Raw genomic sequence first — 20385 nt, forward strand, 5'->3', positions numbered from 1 at the left:
AGCAAGAAGAAAACAAAAACAAAAACAAAAGAATACAACAATGGTGGCAGCAGCAGTAGTGGCAACATCACCAACACGACAGCAGTATTACCAATAAGACTGACAACACTAGCATCATCAGAGGCAGTAATAACACTGACAACCACAACATTTACAGTAGCAAAATGTATATAAAACGCCAACAACAACAGCGGGGGTGGTGACATCATCATCAAGACAACGGCACTGGTGACAACATCATTTGCACCACCACCACCACCTACAACAACAACAGTATTGACAACAACACCGAACACAACAGGGGCGGAACAATAACACAACAGGCAGTATAACAGGAGCATCAACAGTAGCAATAGCAGCAGCAACAGAGGCAGTGCCGAATGCTGCTGTGCAGAAGTGGTGGCTATCATCAGCCTTTCCAGCGGTATTAACAGCTGCTGTTATCAGACTTTTGCCACTAGATTGGAAGCTGTTGCAGCAACAGCCGTAGGAACAACTGTTGCTGCTGCTGCTGCTGCTGAACTCCACCGCGTGCAGTCACAGTAGAAACACAAGCAGTAGTCCTAGCCAATATAACCAATAGAAATGATTGATGTGGATGATGAATGCGTCGAGGATGCTGAACAGCGAATTTTTTTTCAGAGAACAAACAGCATCTTTTGGTGTTATTGGAACAGTTTGAGTGGCCATTAATACTGAAAGAGAATAGTGTCTCGAGTCCAAATACTGACATTCTGATTGATTTCATTTCCATAAATTTGTCACATAACTCTTCGTCATGGGTTCGTTAAAAGTAATTCCGTTTCTCCCTGCCAAGCATGGTGGACGGCATAAGGTAACGAGTAACAGTAACACCATATTTAGAACGTATTGATATTCATGTAACTGTTGGCAGCATACAGGGGAAAAAACAATCTAGAACTCGAGCTGGTGTAGATTTTTGTTTTATTGCGAGTAGGGGAGACTCCAACGTCACCCTAGAAATATACATGGATGTGTTAACAGTTTCAAAAGGAAAACATCTGCTCTGGCTGTCACTAAACTTGGTCTATCATTCTCAACCGATGAATTGGGCAGAACATTTCAGTAAAACAGAGCATAAGTTGTCATTACGAACGGAGTTTATAGAGGGAGCTGGATGGAAGCTGCACTGATCATTGTTTCTATTGGTCAGCGGGAGAGGACTGGGGCGTGGTCATAAGCAGATCTCTGTGCTGTGATTGGCTGGCTGGTGTTGTCAGTAGGAGGTGTGTCCTCCTGGGTATAAATACAGTAGGACGGCAAAATATGTTGAGTTGTAGCTGGTCTGGCTCGAGCACGTGAAATTGGTAACGGGAATTCATAACTTTTCAGAACAACCATGTGTGGTGAGTATACATACTCTTTATATACATTGATATATGTTTAAACACCGGTAGAACTGTCACTAATTATTTATGAATTGATAATACTTGCCTGTCTCGTCAATACGATTCAATGGTAAAGAAAGTACTGTATGAAAGAGGATTTGTAATATGTTAGCACCCCTTTACGAAGAGTTTAGCCCTCGTATTGATTTTCATTTGTTCCGAGTACGCGGTAGCTGCTCGGGAGTCTGGCGTCTATAGCTGTTTCGTCTGCTGTCACTTCGTCCGTAGTGTGTTGTAGGTGTGTGTTGTAAACATTGCAAGTGTGGCTGACCCCTGTGAGATTTTAGACGATTTGAGGAAAGAGAAACGTGACACCTGAGGAATATGTGCGGTAAGCGATGTGTGTAAGAGCAAGAAAGCATTTTATGAGTGAGAAAGCTTATAGATAACCCGGCGTTTCTAAGTAAAGAAGATTTAATGTGTTTAGGATATATTTGTGTAGTATGTGCCTCGTTAGTTGCTGTGCATTTCATCACAGTGTTCATGTGGATCTGATTTGTGCATCTGTGGAGTAATGTCAAACTGTGGCTGTGGGAGAAGCGTCCGGTAGACTTGGGGAGAGCTAGAGAAGTGGCACTGTTTGGCGCCACTGGTGGGTGTCGACGTGGCGGCACGTACAACCCTGAACATCCAGCTACCCTGCACCACCTCATATATGGTGCAGTATGATGTGAGGTTGCGCAGCAGTTTTGATATCTATTTTATTTAAGATATGCTATTCGGGTTCGGAGAAGCTGGTAACTCTTATAAAAAGCATTACGGGTGTGGTATGCGAGAGTAACATTTTAAGAAGTTTTGCAGTTTGAACTCCACGCAAAATATTTGGATCAATTTGTGATGTATCATGAATTATTTTCATGGACTTGATACTACAGAGTAACATGATTGCAGTCGATGTAAAACAAAAAGAATGTATTCAAATTCTTATGACTACGTATGTTTATGTGAGTTTTGTATCTATCTTTATATATATATATATATATATATATATATATATATATATATATATATATATATATATATATATATATAAAGGCGTTGCCGGACTTCGCCTGAATGTGGTTGAGCTGTGTGTGAAAGGTCACCTCCGGCGAGGTTGCGTTACCGTCAGTGGACAAAAAGGACCACAATCTCGTCAAGGAACTCACACCAAAGGAGTCCATAGCTTCCCTATAACTGGACGTAGTGCAGCCTTAAAGCTGCAAGAGCCCCATAAAAGGGATTCCTGTATATATATATATATATATATATATATATATATATATATATATATATATATATATATATATATATATACAGAGGACTGAGCCTTAGAGGAAAAAAGAAATCCTCACTTTTCCCCCTTCTCTGTTCCTTCGTTTGGAAACGTGAAAATTAGAGGGGAGGACTTCCAACTCACCGCTCTCACCGTTTTTAGTCGCCTTCTACGACACCCAGGGAATACGTGGGAAGTAATCTCTCTCCCCTAGCACACACACACACACACACACACACACACACACACACACACACGAGCATTTTACATTACTGCGGTTCAGCGGCAGGACGCTGCAGACGACATGCAACCATTGTACTGGAATTAAGTTATGTCTCTGTTGTAGGGGAAGTCAAACTTTTGCATGATGTCCATATTTGTCACGTTCTCAGTCAGTTTATCTCATTCATCCACTACTCTTGTAGAAGTACTCATTTGATTTTTATTTTCATTTTCCCGCTAATTTCATGTTATGTTCTTCGAAGAACTGTTCATCGTCTCCACCTTAAATCTGGGTTGGAAATAAAGTTTTTAATCGTGTCACTCCTTACTCTTCTCTCTTTCATGGTGGGCAAATGTAAAGGCTTTTTAAAGTTTCCCTGTAACTCAGCTTTCTCAGTGCTCTTACTATGTTTGGTGCCCTCTTCTGAACTTTCTCTATTAGCTCATATTGTGCTTCTTTAGGTGCGGTGACCAGACTTGAGAAGTATATTTGTAGCTACGGCCTTATGTGAGGTATGGAAAGTTTGCTGAATATTTCCTTATCCATGTACGTGAAAGCTAATTCAAATACTTGTTAACAGACACATTGTCTCCTGTGTTCTAATTTGTGTGTTTATGAGTATATATATATATATATATATATATATATATATATATATATATATATATATATATTATATATATATTAGAGTTCACGGGGAAAATGAAACACGATAAGTTCCTAAGTGTACTTTCGTGTAATAATCACATCATCAGGGGAGACACAAGGGAGAAACGTAACAATCAGTTGATAAACATGCGATTGTCCAGGAAGTAATTGCTGTTACAGTAACCCAAGCTTTTGAAAGTGGGGACATAACATTGCCTCAGTACAACACGAGCGAGTGGTAGGGATATATACAACTTAATAATGTTTGCTTAAATTGATCGAACCATTGCGTCGTTGTTAGGTTATAGAATGACGCATGTTTGTGGAAGTCATTTACTGATGCCAGAAACCCGTAATAACATTGTCCAAGGGAAAACTTATTGCCTTTTTTGTTATTTGCTGCTTTTTTGAAGAAGTTACCCCAATTTTTTTCGATTTTCTTCGTTTCCAAAGGATTTCAGCTGTCCGAAACATTTCATTTTTCTTTTCTATACATCCGAAGTAATTCCGTTTTCTTTGCTTTGCGTCCGAAGTATTTCGGTTTTTTCCACGTGTTTTCGTCGTCATAGGAGAGTGTGTAATCAGGTGTGGCGGGTCATAGAGACCTTTACACAGGTGATCCGCTGGGACGCTGGTATGAACTGGAATTTCCTCTTGCTCTCGATGGTAACACATTGGCTCCACGGCATAGTAATATCCAGGGGTAACTGTTGTAGAAGGTGGGTCCTCTTCTCGAAGGCACCGCTGGTAACTGTGGCAGGTGTAACTAGGGCCCCGGGAGAGACATATTATGGAGCCCCTTCCTGGGATACCTACCTCTCCTCCCCACCTTATTCAGTCCCTAAGATTTTTTTTTTGTTTTTGTTATTTCAGTCAGTTTTACCTTATTGTAAATCTTTGATTGCCGTTCGAATTTTACTTGATTTTGGCACTGCCATCGGGGCCTACAGAGCAAAAGTCAGGACACTTCAATTCACGACGTCTTTTCCTTGAGGCAAAATGGCCGCCAGCCAAGGAATAGTGAATATTTAAAACTCGAATTACAAAAAACATTAGTGGTTTCTTCAGTCAAATTGAATAAGAGAGCATTATGAAAAAACAAAACCTTTTTTTTGTGTGTTACTCTACTTCTTAGGAATTTCACTAAATGAGTCTGTGTCGCGTTCTGTTTGTAATATTTTTGTCACTCGTAATTCTAAATCAAAGGTAATTCTAAATCAAAGAAAACCAGATTAAGTGCATCGATAATCAAAGAAAACAGACCAAGAGGAAGCACTGGAGAGTCTCCCTCCTAAGTAGAATATTCAGCCAGCATATATTTGGATGCTTTTGAGAATTCCAGTTGATTATTACCCACAAGACTCCCATGTCCTGATTTTGTATAAAATTCTGTTCTCGAGATGTAAGTGTAAAACCTTATCTTTTTCGTTAACTACAATGAGACATGTTTGTAATGATTGTATTGATACCATATCTGACGTGAATCATTGGAATAACTCTTCATTAGTTTTTTCACGTACATTTAGGCTTTATTGTTATCATATTTGTGGAAAAACATTTACTTTATCCCCCGCTAACACACACACACACACACACACACACACACACACACACACACACACACACACACACACACACACAAATACACACAGGACCCGGGTCTCCCACACGCGTGGGTCCCTGTTCCCAAACTGGGCCCTCCTACTGGGCCCTGGGTGTAGTCAGAGAAGCCAGTGCAAACCCCATCATACTCTGGCTGTCTACGATGACAGGAATACACGGGAAGAAGAGATGATGAGAGGTGAGACCCGATGGTCTGTGAGGGAATTTACCCTCGCTCGTAATGTCATGTGTAGTAGAGGCAGGATTGTATGTAGTAGTGTCACGTGTACGTCTACGTTTTACAGTTTAAATGGCTCCCAGCAGGGAAGGCTATTAGACCTCGACCCATACAAGACATTAGAACGAACAAAAAGTAACCAGATCTTTGCGTCACACTGTGTCTCTTGCACCTTATCTGTAAGTGGGGTTGTACATTTACCGATGACGTCATATGTGTGTGTGTACGTCATTGTAATTACGTTGGGTGCACGAGGGACGGGTGGGGGGGGGGGGGGGGAGTTGTACGCATCGTGGGGTCCCGTTCCTCAAAGAATTTGTCCTGTAATGACGTCATTGCTATACAGGCCGTGTTGCACTGTTGGTACCCGCGTGTTGGTCAGCCACAGACAGTCTCTCTCTGGCGTGTGAAGATTAATGGAGGGGTTACCGTAGACGGTGGGGGGAGGGGGGGGGGGAGGCGATGACAGTGGTGTGGAGGGTGTGTGGTGAGGATGGGGGAGGTAATTGTTTATGGAGTGGTGATAGCGTCGGGGCTGGTGGTGTGGTGCAAGGTTGATGGTGGGGTGGGTGAAGAAGGTTGGGCTTCAGTTGCAGAGGTTAGGACAGGTTGTGAGAAGGGTGTGTGGGGGTGTTGGGGGGCAGGACAGTAGGGTGGTAGTGAGGTGGAGCAGTATAGTCGGGTGGTAGTGTGGTGGAGCAGTATAGTGGGGTGGTAGTGTGGTGGCGCAGTAGAGTGGGATGGTAGTGAGGTGAGGGCACGGTAATGATACTTTACTTGTAGTCGTCCACTCTTATGACGTTACCTGAAGTCGTCCACTCATCCCTTTAGTCGTCCACTCATTCCTGTAGTCGTCCACTCATTCCTGTAGTCGTCCACTCATTCCTGTAGTCGTCCACTCGTTCCTGTAGTCGTCCACTCGTTCCTGTAGTCGTCCAGTCATGAAACACACAGTAGAACTGTACGAGCTTGAGATCTGCAGTTTCCACCAGCCTGGTGGGACATAGCCTGCCTTGGAGGTGACTGGCCGAGGGTCGCTGGCATCACCCCTCACACCGGCAAGGGCTCATGGCCTCCCGTGCCCTCACCTCCAGCCCTGCACTGTCCTCTGGCCCCTAAGGGACATGTTTCTATATAAGGCCATTGGCGGACGGGGAAGGTGGTGGAGTGCATGTGTTGGTCACGTGGGCAATCTCTGACCACAGTTACCAGGAGGCCTTGTGTGGTGGCGGGACAAAGAGATTGAGGTATAGAAACCGCATGTTACAGGAGTTGGGTCTCGCATCTGGTCTCAGTGTTTATGAGACCAAATCATCGTGGTTCTCTCTCTCTCTCTCTCTCTCTCTCTCTCTCTCTCTCTCTCTCTCTCTCTCTCTCTCTCTCTCTCTCTCTCTCTCTCTCTCTCTCTCTCTCTCTCTCCAGCCCCTTCCTTCACTTGGGTGATAATTCGACTTTTAGAGGTGCCGAACAAAGCTGTCCCCATGTAAGGGTCTATTGTTTTAAGTTCTCGCGACAGGTAAAGGTCAGATGCTAAAGTTGAGAGAGAGAAGGGAAAAAATAAAGGAAATGATCCTCGGACTTTTGCGTCGGCAAGGTCTTCGAGCCGAATGCCATCACGTCGCAACTGTGCATTGACAGAGGCAGAGTTGACGAGGTTGAGAATGGATTGGCTCGGGCGATGCTGGGCTGGAGTGACTTTCTCCCTACATGTGTGTGTGTGTGTGTGTGTGTGTGTGTGTGTGTGGCGATCTTACAACACCACACAGACGTACATGACCCGCAGTGACGACTTTCCTCGAGGACTCCTGCTGGTGTATGTATTGCAGAGGGTCGGGAGGGAAGAAGGAAGAATATTGTGTAAGTTATGGCGTGGAAAGCAAAGACCATTCCAGCTACTGTTTGTACGTTGTTGTAGGATCATGCAATATCAAGGTGTTGCCAAGTATGAGGAGCATTTCTTTGTTTTATATATATATATATATATATATATATATATATATATATATATATATATATATATATATATAGTCTAAACGGACTTCGCCTGCATATGAGGTGTCGAACTGTAAGTGAAAAGTCACCTTTCCCTGCTGCTGTAAGTGGCATAGCCTTGGGCTGCAGAAGCCTCTGGGAAAAAGGTATTGGGTAACACCAGGACTCGTACTCAGACAGAAGACCTGATATATATATATATATATATATATATATATATATATATATATATATATATATATATATATATATATATATAATATTCATACTACTATTCGCCATTTCCCGCGTTAGCGAGGTAGCGTGAAGAACAGAGGACTGAGCCTTTGAGGGAATATCCTCACTTGGCCCCCTTCTCTGTTCCTTCTTTTGGAAAATTGAAAACGAAAGGGGAGGATTTCCAGCCCCCCGCTCTCTTCCCTTTTAGTCGCCTTCTACGACACGCAGGGAATACGTAGGAAGTATTCTTTCTTCCCTATCCCCAGGGATATATATATATATATATATATATATATATATATATCTCCAGCAGACATGGATAGAGGACTCCAATATCACCTAAACGACATGGAACGTGTTGGAGGTACCTTTCCAGACCTTATTACAGCTACCAGCAGTATTCAGCAAGGACCAGTATTACGATAGGTTGCTGGTCCTACTCTATGTACGTCTGTGTATATGAGAGACATAATGTATACTCATAGTTAAGACCATTTCCAAAGAGGTTTAGTTTAATGGCAAGCCTGGGGTCAGTGACATATAACTCGACCCTATGGAAAGGTGACAGAGATGTGAACCGCAGTAGAACGAGGCCAGTTTTGTGACACGGATCACATTGTAGGGAACAAATTACATGATATGTGAGGGTCATTTAACCGAGAAGAAAGAGGAGGACATGATCCGAATGTAAGACACACAAACACAAGGAAAGATATTATGAAGGACCTGAAGACTACGAGAGAAACTGGTAACTGGAAAAAGATCAGGGAGGAGTCAGTGTGGAGATTGATAAAAGATTTAGAAAGAAAAAGTTATAAAAAAGGAGAGATTAAGGGACGAAGAACCCCTTTCCTGATGCACAGATATGGAAATATTAAGTTTGGTGAACATATGCATATACGTACACGCAACTGATGAATTTAACCTTAGTAAATGCAAAGTGATAAGAATGGCACACGTTACTCCTATGCACACATGTACATCCTAGCCTGTGGCAGGTATACATTTTATCGGCCAACTCTTAGGGGGATGAACAGCTGGGTGGATTGTGGATTGGCTGCTGCGACCATGATTCGAACCTATGCGGGTTTGATACCAGGCGACCCGTGCATGCATGACTGTTAGTAAACTAACCGCTACACCACGGAGTTCCGTGTGAAGGATAGTCTTTGTGGAGCTGTCATTGGACTAAACCTGTTGCAATAGCTTGAGTTGAGAGGTGGTGTAAAGGAGACAAACTCTCCTCTGGCAGATATTAGATTTGTGTTCAAGTTCGTGGGTAAGAAAATATTCAGCTGGCTTTTCATTACGTCTGTTCGGCCAAACGTAGAACATGCTTCTCATGTTTGGTTTACCACACTTAAAGAATTGCAAGTAACAGAGATGGTACCAGACTTAAGAGAGCTGAGTTATCAGTGAGGTGTTAGAGGCTGTAAGTTTGTCCATCATGGAAGAGAGAAGAGGAAGCGGTGAATTGACCACAGCCTTCAAGTTTTTAAATCATAGTTGATGGCCAACAGCGAACAGTTCTTCGAAAGATGCAAATGATAGAACATGTAGAAATTAAGCTAGAAACTTGTAAAGAAATTAATGAAGTACTTTGAAACTGTCAGAGTAGCAAAGCGTTTTTGAATGCTAACAGCAAATACGCAAGTTTAAAAGTTGTGTTATAGAGAAGGGTTCAAGAAACTGGGGGGCGAGAGCCCCACGAGTGTAGAACTCCCTCACCATACAGTAAAAGTGGGTTTGGTAATTGCTTATGCAGTCCTGTGTGCACGACGCACGAATCACACAGGCTTAGGCTCGAGATCCGGACATTGCAGCTGGCTAACAGATAGCCTAGCTGTTTTTGCTTCCCCTTGAGGCTGGTGGATGACTCGGATATCTCTATACTGTCTAACTATTTTCTATCTATAAATGAGGGTGTATGTGTAACCTAAATGATAGGACCTCACGCCTAAACAGCTATCCCTTATTGAATAAACACACACATATTACCCCCGATCTCCCGCTCCACACAGTCTTGTCTAGACTTCAAACTTTCACTGTGATAGCGGGTGATGAGTGAGGCATGCCGGCTGCTGTGTTGGCGTTGCTGGTGAAACTTCTGCTGGTTGCCATAGCCAGTCTGTTGTACGAGTCTGTTGGCCAGTGTAGCGAGGCGCCAGCAGAAATGCTTTCCCGCAAGGCGTTTAGTCCTCCCTCCGCTGATCGAAGAGAGGCACCCCAATTTTTTTTACCCCAGTATGGACAAGAGTAACGCGCAAGATGGGAATAATATCTATGATCCGGTTATCTTTATCGTTGGCGATGTCTTTTTATGAACAAGTTATAGTTATTTAGATCCAGTCTAAGGGAGAGTGTTAAGAGGAAAGCTTCGAATTGATCCTGTTCGATTAAGGACTTCCTGTAGAAAACGAAGATCAGGTCCTTGTCCTTCCTGTAGCCCCCTTGTTTTTTGCTTCCTCCTCGCGTCTCTGAGCTCTCACACGCTACCAGCATTACGTCGCTGTGAGCTCTACGTCACGTTGCTTGCGGTACGTCACACCATAGCACATGCGTCACACCGCAACAGGACTACGTCGCATCCAACAGCACATCAAAGCCACGTCTCTTCCTCTGTGTAGGTGTGTGTGTGTGTGTGTATGTTCTCGTATGTTTATTTTTACCGATCTGGGCGACCTTTGCGCACGTCGTATCCAGATAAGTTATCTGTGTTTCTCAACATAATGATAAAGCTCTTTAATCAACACTGAATCATTCATTTTACTGACACGTTGCATTAATTTACGCCTCTCGCGAGGCGTCACTGTTGACTTAAGATTCTTAATTGATTAGATTGCACATAGAGGATAGTTTGATAGTTTTTAGCAGCCCCTTCCCTACTGGGATATATATATATATATATATATATATATATATATATATATATATATATATATATATATATATATATATATATATATTTATAATAGTAATAATGATAATAGTAATGATAATAATAGCCCAGTGGGGAAGGGGTTGTAATTTCTAGCTAATTAGATTATATTTTGAGTTCCATGTTTTATAGCCACTTTCTGGTTAAGGTTAATCATTTATAAGGGGAAATTTTTGGCTAATTAGATAATCTTTTGAATACCATGAAGGGTAATTATTTTTAAGGGGTAAGTTATGTAATCTTTTAAATATCATAAGATGTAATTTCCATCTAAGCAGATAATCTTTTGAATACCATGAGGGGTGATTAGTTATGAGGTCATTTAGTTATAATTTTCGTAATTATTTGTTTATCTTTTGTGATTTGGTTGTTTGGCGGGAGAGGCTGTTAATGAGGACGAAAAGGAATGCACTGTCAATGAGAGAATATGAGGGGACACTGGTAATGATGAGTTCCGAATGTGGAGAGATGATTTGATGAATCAATCTCTGGGAAGGTGATGATGTTGACTCCCTGAGTACGACAGTACGACCCTTGAGCATGACAGTACGACCGTTTAACATGGCTCGTGAGTACGACGATACGACCCTTTAACACGGCAAGTGAGTACGACTCCTGCGTAATGGTAGCTCTGGTCTTTGATGTGATTCTGAAGGGCCTCGACCAATCATACTCAAGTCGTGCTGCCGTGCTTAAGGGACGGACCCTCGTGTGTAGGGGTCGTACCGTCGTGTTACGAAGACGTACCGTCGTGTTCAGTGGTCGTCCTGTCGTGCTCGAGGGAGACGTACCGTCTTTCTCAAGAGGGTTAAAGGCCGTGAGTCGGACGCCTTAAGGACAAGAGGTCAGGAGCCACTGGTTCGTCCGTCCCAGCTGACCTTGTGGCGCACCACGCACACACACACACACACACACACACACACACACACACACACACACACAGTCGACACCTGCCTTATCGAAGTCTGTCCTTAAAAAGGAAATAAATTCTGAGAATTTTCTCCCTTTTCTGTGTACCTATCCCGTATCTTGCGAACATAACTTACTGTTTAATTCCACTTTCTGTGTGCCTGACCCATAGCTCGTGAGTCCCATGGTCTGTGTACCTTCTGCTGCTGATGGTCAGGAATTTTAGTTATTTCCGTTTATTCCTGAACTTCTTTTTTTTTTCTTGAGGAGTCTCAGGGACTTCAGAAGGTCCTTCAACTCCTCCCTTTGTCCTCCGCATGATTTGATTGTAGGCCATACTGACAAGGGTGTGGAATTTCAGCGCGTCTATTTTTTTCTTTTTCCTTGCTCACCCTGAGCCTTGGGGCGGGCATGATGCAGCGTGTGTCCAAACGAGTTCTCCTGAAAGACGGAGTTTGATAAGACACTGACAGACGTAGATGAGGGGTCGATGGCGGTGCTCGAACCTCGACTCGTTGTAATAAAAGTCGATCAGGTTTATGTAAGGGCCACGACTCCCGTGTTTATTAAAACCAGTTTGTGAGGTAATTACGTACGCAAGCGATAAGGTACTGGAACGTACTCTTATCTCGCTTTATCACTCCACACGATGGAATCTTTCTTAAATACGGGTCGAATGTCAGGTGAATGTTGAGGAGTGAGGGTGTGTTGGAGTTGGTTGTCTCTGAGGAAGTGATGGACAGGGCAAAAGCTCTGATTGGCGTGTGTTGGCGTGGGCAGTCCCTGCTACTTTCACGTACGCACAGTACCTACCGCTCCACACCACACCATTACTGTCATACACACACACACACACACACACACACACACACACACACAGCTTTCCAATGTGGTGCCACATCTCTCCCATTGCTTTCCTTTGCTGGGATCAACAGATATTTGCGCTTACTGCGCGCATACCCAGTACCATGCCCACTTAATGACTTACCCAGGTCACACAGTATACTTACCCAGGCCACGCACCTAGAACACTCACCTAGGTCACACAGCCAATACCTTGCCCAGGTCACGCCCTTGGTGACTTACTCAGGTCACAACCCATACCTTGCCCAGGTCACACACCTACTGCGCTCACCTAGGTCACACAGCCATTACCCTACCAAGGTCATACACACCTAGTACCTTACGCAGGTCACACACCCTTTACCTTACCCAGGTCACACACCCATTACCTTACCCAGGTCACACACCCATTACCTCACCCAGGTCACGCACCCATTGCCTGAACCAGGTCATACACCCATTACCTTACCCAGGTCACATACCCATTACCTTACAAAGGTCACACATACCCATTACCTTCACCAGGTCACACACCCATTACGTTACCCAGGTCACACCTATTACATTATCCAGGTCACACACCCATTACCTTACCCTGTCACACTTATTACCGTATTCAGGTCACGCAGCCTATACCTTGCCCAGGTCACACACACCCATTACCTTCACCAGGTCACACACACATTACCTTACCCAGGTCACACCCATTACTTCAAGCAGGTCACACACCCGTTACGTCAACCAGGTCACACACCCATTCTCTTACCCAGGTCACACACACCCATTACCCTTGGTTCGCTCTGATGAACACTCCCCAATAGAGGCCAGCATTAAGGGCGGATCCCTCGTGCTTTTTGCATGCAATTTATGTAACTCTCCGAGGGAAGCGTGGAGCTGATGCTCAGCTTCGTCAGCAGAGGCTCTCAGTGCTGACACCTTCTGTCAGCAGAGGTTGTTAGTGCTGACACCCTACGTCATCTGGATGTCTTTGCTGACACCCTACGTCATCTGGATGTCTTTGCTGACACCCTCTGTCGCATAAATTCTTCTTGATTCAAGCACAAGATATTCTCAGTGGCATCCTTCCCACTGCCACAAACGCCCTTCTTGTTCTCACTGCTTCCCAGTTCCTTCGCACACTTCAGTAATAATAACAAAGATGTATATATATATATCTTTCTTTCTTTCTTTCAAACTATTCGCCATTTCCCGCATTAGCGAGGTAGCGTTGAGAACAGAGGACTGGGCCTTGAGGGAATACCCTCACCTGGCCCAATTCTCTGTTCCTTCTTTTGGAAAATTAAAAAAAAAACGAGAGGGGAGGATTTCCAGCCCCCCGCTCCCTCCCCTTTTAGTCGCCTTCTACGACACGCAGGGAATACGTGGGAAGTATTCTTTCTCCCCTATCCCCAGGGATAATATATATATATATATATATATATATATATATATATATATATATATATATATATATATATATATATATGATGTGGCTTTGGTGAGGGCGTTCAGTTGCCTGTGTCATCTCACTAACAAAAAAAAATTATATGATGAAGCTGTTTAATGATAATGATAATATTAATAATAATGATAATAATAATAATAATAATAATAATAATAATAATAATAATAATAGTAATATAATAATGATAATATAATGATAATAATATTGATAATGAAATAATGATAATGATGATAATGATGCTAATAGTAATAATAATGATAATAATGATGATATTAATAATGATAATATGAAGAAGACGAAGAGAGAGAATATAAAGAAGTAATGCTATTTTCACGAGTCTAGGGTCCATCTCCACGCTGGCCTTGATGAGTTATTATTATACACAGTCTGAGATCAATACTTCTCTTGGCAGGCCACACACACACACACACACACACACACGCACACACACACACACACACACACGCTCCCTTGCTGCTGTAGTGAACGCCAGTCAGTCAGGTGTGGGTGAACGCCAATTAGGGAGTAGGTGAATGCCAACAGGTGCAGCACGCCAGTGAGGCTGGCGTTCACTATGGCGGTTGCTGGCACCGCTGTCGATTAGATAATACCCATGCCATCCCCTTCCCCTCCCTCCCTCCCTCCTTCCCCTGATTATGAACGACAGACTGACACCTTAATGGAAAAAGTATTTATCGATGGTCTTGTAATTAAGCGACCGTGTGGTGTGTGTGTGTGTGGACACGTGTATATGTGTGAGATATGGTGACAGCAAGGTATTTAACGGATGATGAAGCAACATGTCCTTCATTAGTTCTAATCAGGGAGATTGGAAATGTTCCCGGCTGGTTCCTTGTGGTGCAGAGGCTGTACCGTTGTGTTCAAGTAGCGTACCGTCGTGCTGAGGAATTGTACCGTCATGTTCAAGAGGTTAAGGACAGGCATCATTTGGTCTAGGCCAAGTGACTTTTACAGGTGTGAGGCAACGGAGGGATCCAGTTTCCCGTATGCACTCACCTCCTCCATGGCCGTCGCCTGTGTCTTCAGTACTCAGGAAGCAGATTGGCCAACAGTGCCACCAGCCTCGTGATCTACCAATAGCATTATCTTGCATTCACGTTATTTCTGACAGGAGCATGTAATGAATGTTTGTTTGTTCATGTATGCCCGTGCCAATCTCAATGATCCGTTCTTTCGCCATCTGAAAGGCAAATAGAGGCAAATAGAATTTGAGTCTGCCTTTATGGATAACCCCATCAGGTTATTGAAGTTTCCCAATACAAAGAAAATGGGCAAATGGTGTGTGTGTGTGTGTGTGTGTGTGTGTGTGTGTGTGTGTGTGTGTGCTTGTGATATATTTTGACATTAGCTAAATGACCTTCAGAAGAGTCTAGTTCAGAGCACAACTCATGGCTATACAAGGATAATTTTTTGTGCCATTTACGTGTTTAGTTGCTCAAAGGGGTTCAATTATTTTTTTTCCTTTGCGAAGAGAAATATGAGCTTAACCTTATAGTAGTGGCACAGTTTTTCCTTTTTTGTGTGACTTGCTACGAAGCCAGACACATTTCCAGTTTTGGTAGCGTTAGTTACAGTTTGATTCCAGTTTTAGAAGGTTACTCAATGCTTGGAGAAGTCTTTTCCCTGGACGAGGAAGCAAGTGCTGTGGTGACAGCAGCAGCTGCAGCGAGAAAAACTGGTGCGTACGGTGCACCTGTATTGGGATACGGCTTCCTGCATCTGTAGAGTAGCCTAGATCCACGGAGAAGGCTTTACCGTTAGCCTAGCCTAGACCCATGGAGAAGCCTACGTTGTTACCCTAGCCTAGCTAGACCCTTGGAGAGGCGTAGCCTGGACCCATGGAGAAGCCTACGCCGTTAGCCTAGCCTATCCCAGACTCTTGGAGAGGCGTAGTCTGGACCCACTGAGAAGCCTACGTCCTTAGCCTAGCCTAGCCTAGTCTAGACTCTTGGAGAAGCGTAGCCTGGACCCATGGTGAAGCCTGCACTGTCAGCCTAGCTTAGACCCTTGGTGAAATCTACATTGTTATCCCAGCCCTGACTCATGGTGAACTCTACACTGTTAGCTTAGCTTAGACCCTTGGAGAAGCCTACACCGTAGCCAAACTGACATGTGCAGAACTGTACCTTGATAGCCGTGGAGAAACCTATCTCCACTACGTTGTCGCTCTCGGGCTTGGCAGACTCGCATTATCAAGAGTCAACGTGAGGTTATGACAAAATGGTTCTCTTATGTATTTAATGTCTTCAGCGATATAGAATATGTAGTCGATGTGTGTTAGACAAGTGATGTAGACATTAAGGGATCTCATGTAGACGGTGTGGTTAGAAGGTTGTAGACATTGATGGGATTTGAGGTTCGGCTGGATTCTACGAATCAACAGAAGGAGGGAGAACTTGATGCTAAACTGTCGTCTTGTGTCCCTTAGGCATCCCTGTCACATCGATAGCTTAGAACTTCCAACGTTACGGGACATGGGTTCAGGTCAGGGTCGTGGATGGTTGGGTTGGGAGTCAGGTCAGGGTCACAGGTCTGTTTCAGGGTCACTAGGATAACGTCCTGCAAGCTGACTTCCGGTAAGTCTTTCAAAGACACTGGATCGGATACCATCAAGTGTATGTCCGTGCTCACCCTCTGTCTGACATGTACCCACACACCGTGAGATGTTTACCCACACATTATCTATCGTGAGATATGTCCCCATGCACTCTCTGTATCATAAGATGTGTATGCACACATTGTCAGTCGTAAGATGTATACTCACACACTATCTATCGATGTGTACTCATGCTCTCTTTATCGTAAGATGTGTCCCTGCACTTCATCGTATTATATTCATCCGCACACTGCCTCATACGTAACATTTATGCACAAATTGAGGTGGGCAGTGTCATGTGCCTTACTTGGTCGGGGTTGAGATTCATGTATGCCAGTAGGGGTGTCGGGTGGCAGCAGGCTGGCCAGTCTTAGGGGGAGGGAGTCGGTTGGGCCAGCGAGTGGAGTCCCCCAAGGTGAACGGCTTGCCCCGCCACAGCCACACTGGGCTGACTGACACTAGCTGATCTCTTCTCGACACTACCGCTCTTTTACTCTTCCCGGCTCTCCTCTTCCTCCCTTTGCTTATGTTTTATGTAGGTTCACTGCATGGGTAAAAAGCGGGAAACATTAGGCTCAGCAGATATGAGGGAGATAGAGGAAGAGGAGGTATTATGCCAACCCTTTTAGATTCGCTCACGCATTAAATTACTAACCTAATCGCGTTAAAGTCTATTTCTGCTGACACTTTAGGATCTGGCAGATGAACGTCCTTCAGGAATAACTACGACTGAAATTATCAGTTGTACGATAAATTCATTTTTTCCCTCGGGGAGCTGTGAAGTCCAGTTATAGATAAAAGTCACGTTGTAGTGATGGGAGCCGCCGAGTGGATTGTGTGTGATCCAAGGACGTCCAACGGACCCGCCTGCCTCACCTTACCTTCACTGGTCACCCGCCAACCTCTGGCTGGCCACACATGTTTCTTCGTCGTGGTGTCCCCGAGATACAGGCTCCGCGGGCAATACCGTTATGTCCTGTTATTCTGTCCTTTGGCCGTACATCTTTGCGGTTCGAATCTCCCTCTCTGCCAGTGCTAGTCACGAGGCGTCAGAGTTTCTCCAGGGTAGATATTGCAGTCACGGATCTATACTGTCTGGCTGTTTAAACTCGTTTCCCGAGCTATAGGGTCTTGTCACTACTATTTTCAATGTTTTTATATTTTCTTGAAACGACGAATGAGATTTCTGAATCTGTTCATGATCCAGGGGTGAATTCAGGGGTCGAAGTTAAGTATGAATGATTTATACACGTATTGATACGATGTATATGAATGTGAATATATGTATGCATGTATTTGATTATGTATTTATGTACGTTCGTATATCTTTAGTTTCGGATACCCTGGCTTCGGTAGATCATTTTGAGGATTAATGTAACGGTGGGATAATTCACGGATCCACCTTCACATCCTGAAGGTGGAGAGGCTTCAGTAGCTCAGTTGCTTGTGCAGACGTCCCGGATTCTAAGAGTTGCCATCTTTACCGTTAGTAAACACCGTGTCTTTCTTCGCGTTTTCATCCCATCTTAACTCTGCATGTTGAGCCCCATCACTCATCCGTACTCCTGTGTATGTGTGTGGAGATGCATATCTGTCACTATGCCGGTCGCTCTCCTTGCTACCTCACGTCCGATTTTGATCACACCTGGTTACATAACTGGAGGCTTCGACCCTCAGTGGTTGCTATATGGGTAGTGGGACCAGAGTGTTCAGAGGATGTTTCTTAACCTATGCCATCCAGAACAGAGGTTATACAAGGTTATAAAAAGATGGTTGTGCAGGTTGTAGTACTCTGTCTGGCCGGTTGTGCAAGTTGTTGTTCTTTAGCTGGCCGGTTGTGCAGGTTGTGGGTGGACGGTTGTGCTGGTTGTGGTACTCTGGCGGTCCGGTTGTGCAGGTTGTGGTACTCTGGGTGGACGGTTGTGTACCTCGGGTAGCCGGCTGTACCTCAAGTGGTACCCTGGCTAGCCACCTGTACCTTCCTCTTATGTACATACCTCCTTAGCCTTTGTGACGTCACCAGAGTTGATGCGTACGCATTTTTTTTTCTGATGATTCGACCTTTAATTTTTTCTCTGTCTACGTCGATGGGAGGCACGGACGAAAGAAAACGAGGTGGACGGGGTTATTTGAGGCATTTTATGCGGAGGTCGTTTTCAGTGAGGACCTCTTGGACCTCTTGGTCGTGGCGTATTGTAAAAGACCTTCTTGCTCAGGTGGAGAGTCATACAGTGGCCTATGGACGCTGAGCAGGGAGAGGACGCACTTCTCCGGTATGAGGGAGGGAAGCAGTAGAGCAGCCCCGCGTCCTCCAGCCCGAGTGGGTTGTACACCTAGAGCCAGACAGGTTCTGCAACTCGGCTCCATCAACGAATTACAAGAAACAACGTAGATAACAAGGAAGGCGGAGTGGGACCTTAACACTCTTCCAAAATGGCTGAAAAAAATAGTTTCATATCACGTCCAACTGATTTTCATCTACGCTTTACGTTTATGATGGCGGTGCCGGGCCTGTATGGCGACTATACTGTTGTGTATCGGAAGATTAGCTTCAGCCTTGGGTATGCTAATATAGCGGGAGGATGGCGGGTAACTGGATAGATTATGGACTCCAGACGGAGAGGAGGTGGATGATGTAACACACCCGTCCCGCTGGAGTGATTCTAGACGAGAGGTTTTCTTTCTTATAACTGTTTGTGTTCATGGATAGCCTCAGGAAAGATCATTGTTAGATTCAAGGGGGCCTCACAGGGTTCGCTTCTTTTTTTTTTATGTGAGTTTTCGCCAGCATTTTAACGATACGCAGAGGTCAGACGCAGGGCTGTGCGTTGTGGCGTACTTAAGCGACAGCTTTCGTGGCGTTATGAGCGTATGTTTTTATGTATAAACACTTGTTATCTATCCGTTCTGATCGGGGAGGGAGTTTTACGCTTGTGCCCCTCCAGTCTCGTGAACATTCTCGTAATACGACTTCTAAAGTTCATGTATGCTGCGTGCATTAACCACGCCCTCAGTTATCGTATTCCATTCTTCCACCACACTGATCTTTCCGCTTATCTTTTGTTAACAAGTCTCTGCGTCTGATTTCCTTGATTTACTCATTTCGTCTGGTTGCCTTGTGTGTAATTGCGTACTATAATGGGAGGGATTTTTGCACTCATGGGGCTCCATTTGTGGGTGTCTGTATAAAATATACATGGATGACATCTACAATAGTGTGTAGTGCTGGACATGGTGGGCCACTCCAGTACCTGTAGTGTATTCCTCTCGCCTCAAGAATGATGTTTGCTATCGCACCGCACCTGTTGTAACACCTGCCTGGCCACATGTGTGATACACTTGTTACACTCCCAGGACTGTGTGGCTCTTTGTTTACATAACGAGCACCTTGTGCCCCACGTCATCATATGTGGCTGGCCATGTTGGACGTGGTACGCAATGACAGGTGGACCTCTGCTGGTCTGTAAGATGGGACGAAGATTTTATGGATCTTATGTAAGTGTTCTGTCCCTCACACATGAGGGACGACGTCCCTCACCGTCCAGTGCACATAGGTACCTACAAGTAAGTATGTAAGTACACACAGACAAGAGATGTGGCCCCAAGAGTGTTAAAACTCCCTCCCCGTACGGTGCAAATAACATAATTATGCACACATGCGCACACGAGTGTAAAACTTCCTCCCCGTACCGTACAAATAGGTAATTACAAGTGATTAATTACACACACACACACACACACACACACACACACACACACACCACTCATGCATGCACGCACGCAAGGTTAAAGAACAGTTCGTCAGCTGAAGCTAACTTCCGATAGCCCCTTTTGTTATTCTGAGAGGATTCGAAGCGACGCTTAGAGAAACCGGAGGAAGAGATTAACCGTAGTGACCTCCTCGCCTCACACACACACACACACACACACACACACACACACACACACACACGCTCACACGCACACATCGAGACGCCTTCGCTTCTGCGCGTCTTTTGATTGTGCACACTTCCGGATGGACTTAGAA

General features: G+C 44.4%; 1 protein-coding gene across 9 annotated transcripts in view; it reads left to right on the forward strand.

Moving 5' to 3' along the window:
- The first annotated feature begins 1236 nt into the window (after nt 1-1236).
- LOC139758166 (glutamine--fructose-6-phosphate aminotransferase [isomerizing] 2-like) overlaps nt 1237-20385 on the forward strand; it is a 100242-nt gene continuing 81093 nt past the window's right edge. For 6 of the 9 annotated variants that reach the window (XM_071679338.1, XM_071679341.1, XM_071679340.1 and 3 more), the window contains exon 1: nt 1237-1367. In XM_071679338.1, coding sequence (XP_071535439.1) covers nt 1361-1367 — 7 coding nt within the window. In that variant the 5' untranslated portion in view covers nt 1237-1360. Of the gene's footprint in view, nt 1368-1602; nt 1741-20385 lie in introns of those variants that run through there. The other 3 variants (XM_071679342.1, XM_071679345.1, XM_071679339.1) reach the window with 2 other exon arrangements.

This window comes from Panulirus ornatus, chromosome 29 (genome assembly GCF_036320965.1).
Source record: "Panulirus ornatus isolate Po-2019 chromosome 29, ASM3632096v1, whole genome shotgun sequence".
In the NCBI taxonomy this organism is placed as follows: domain Eukaryota; kingdom Metazoa; phylum Arthropoda; class Malacostraca; order Decapoda; family Palinuridae; genus Panulirus; species Panulirus ornatus.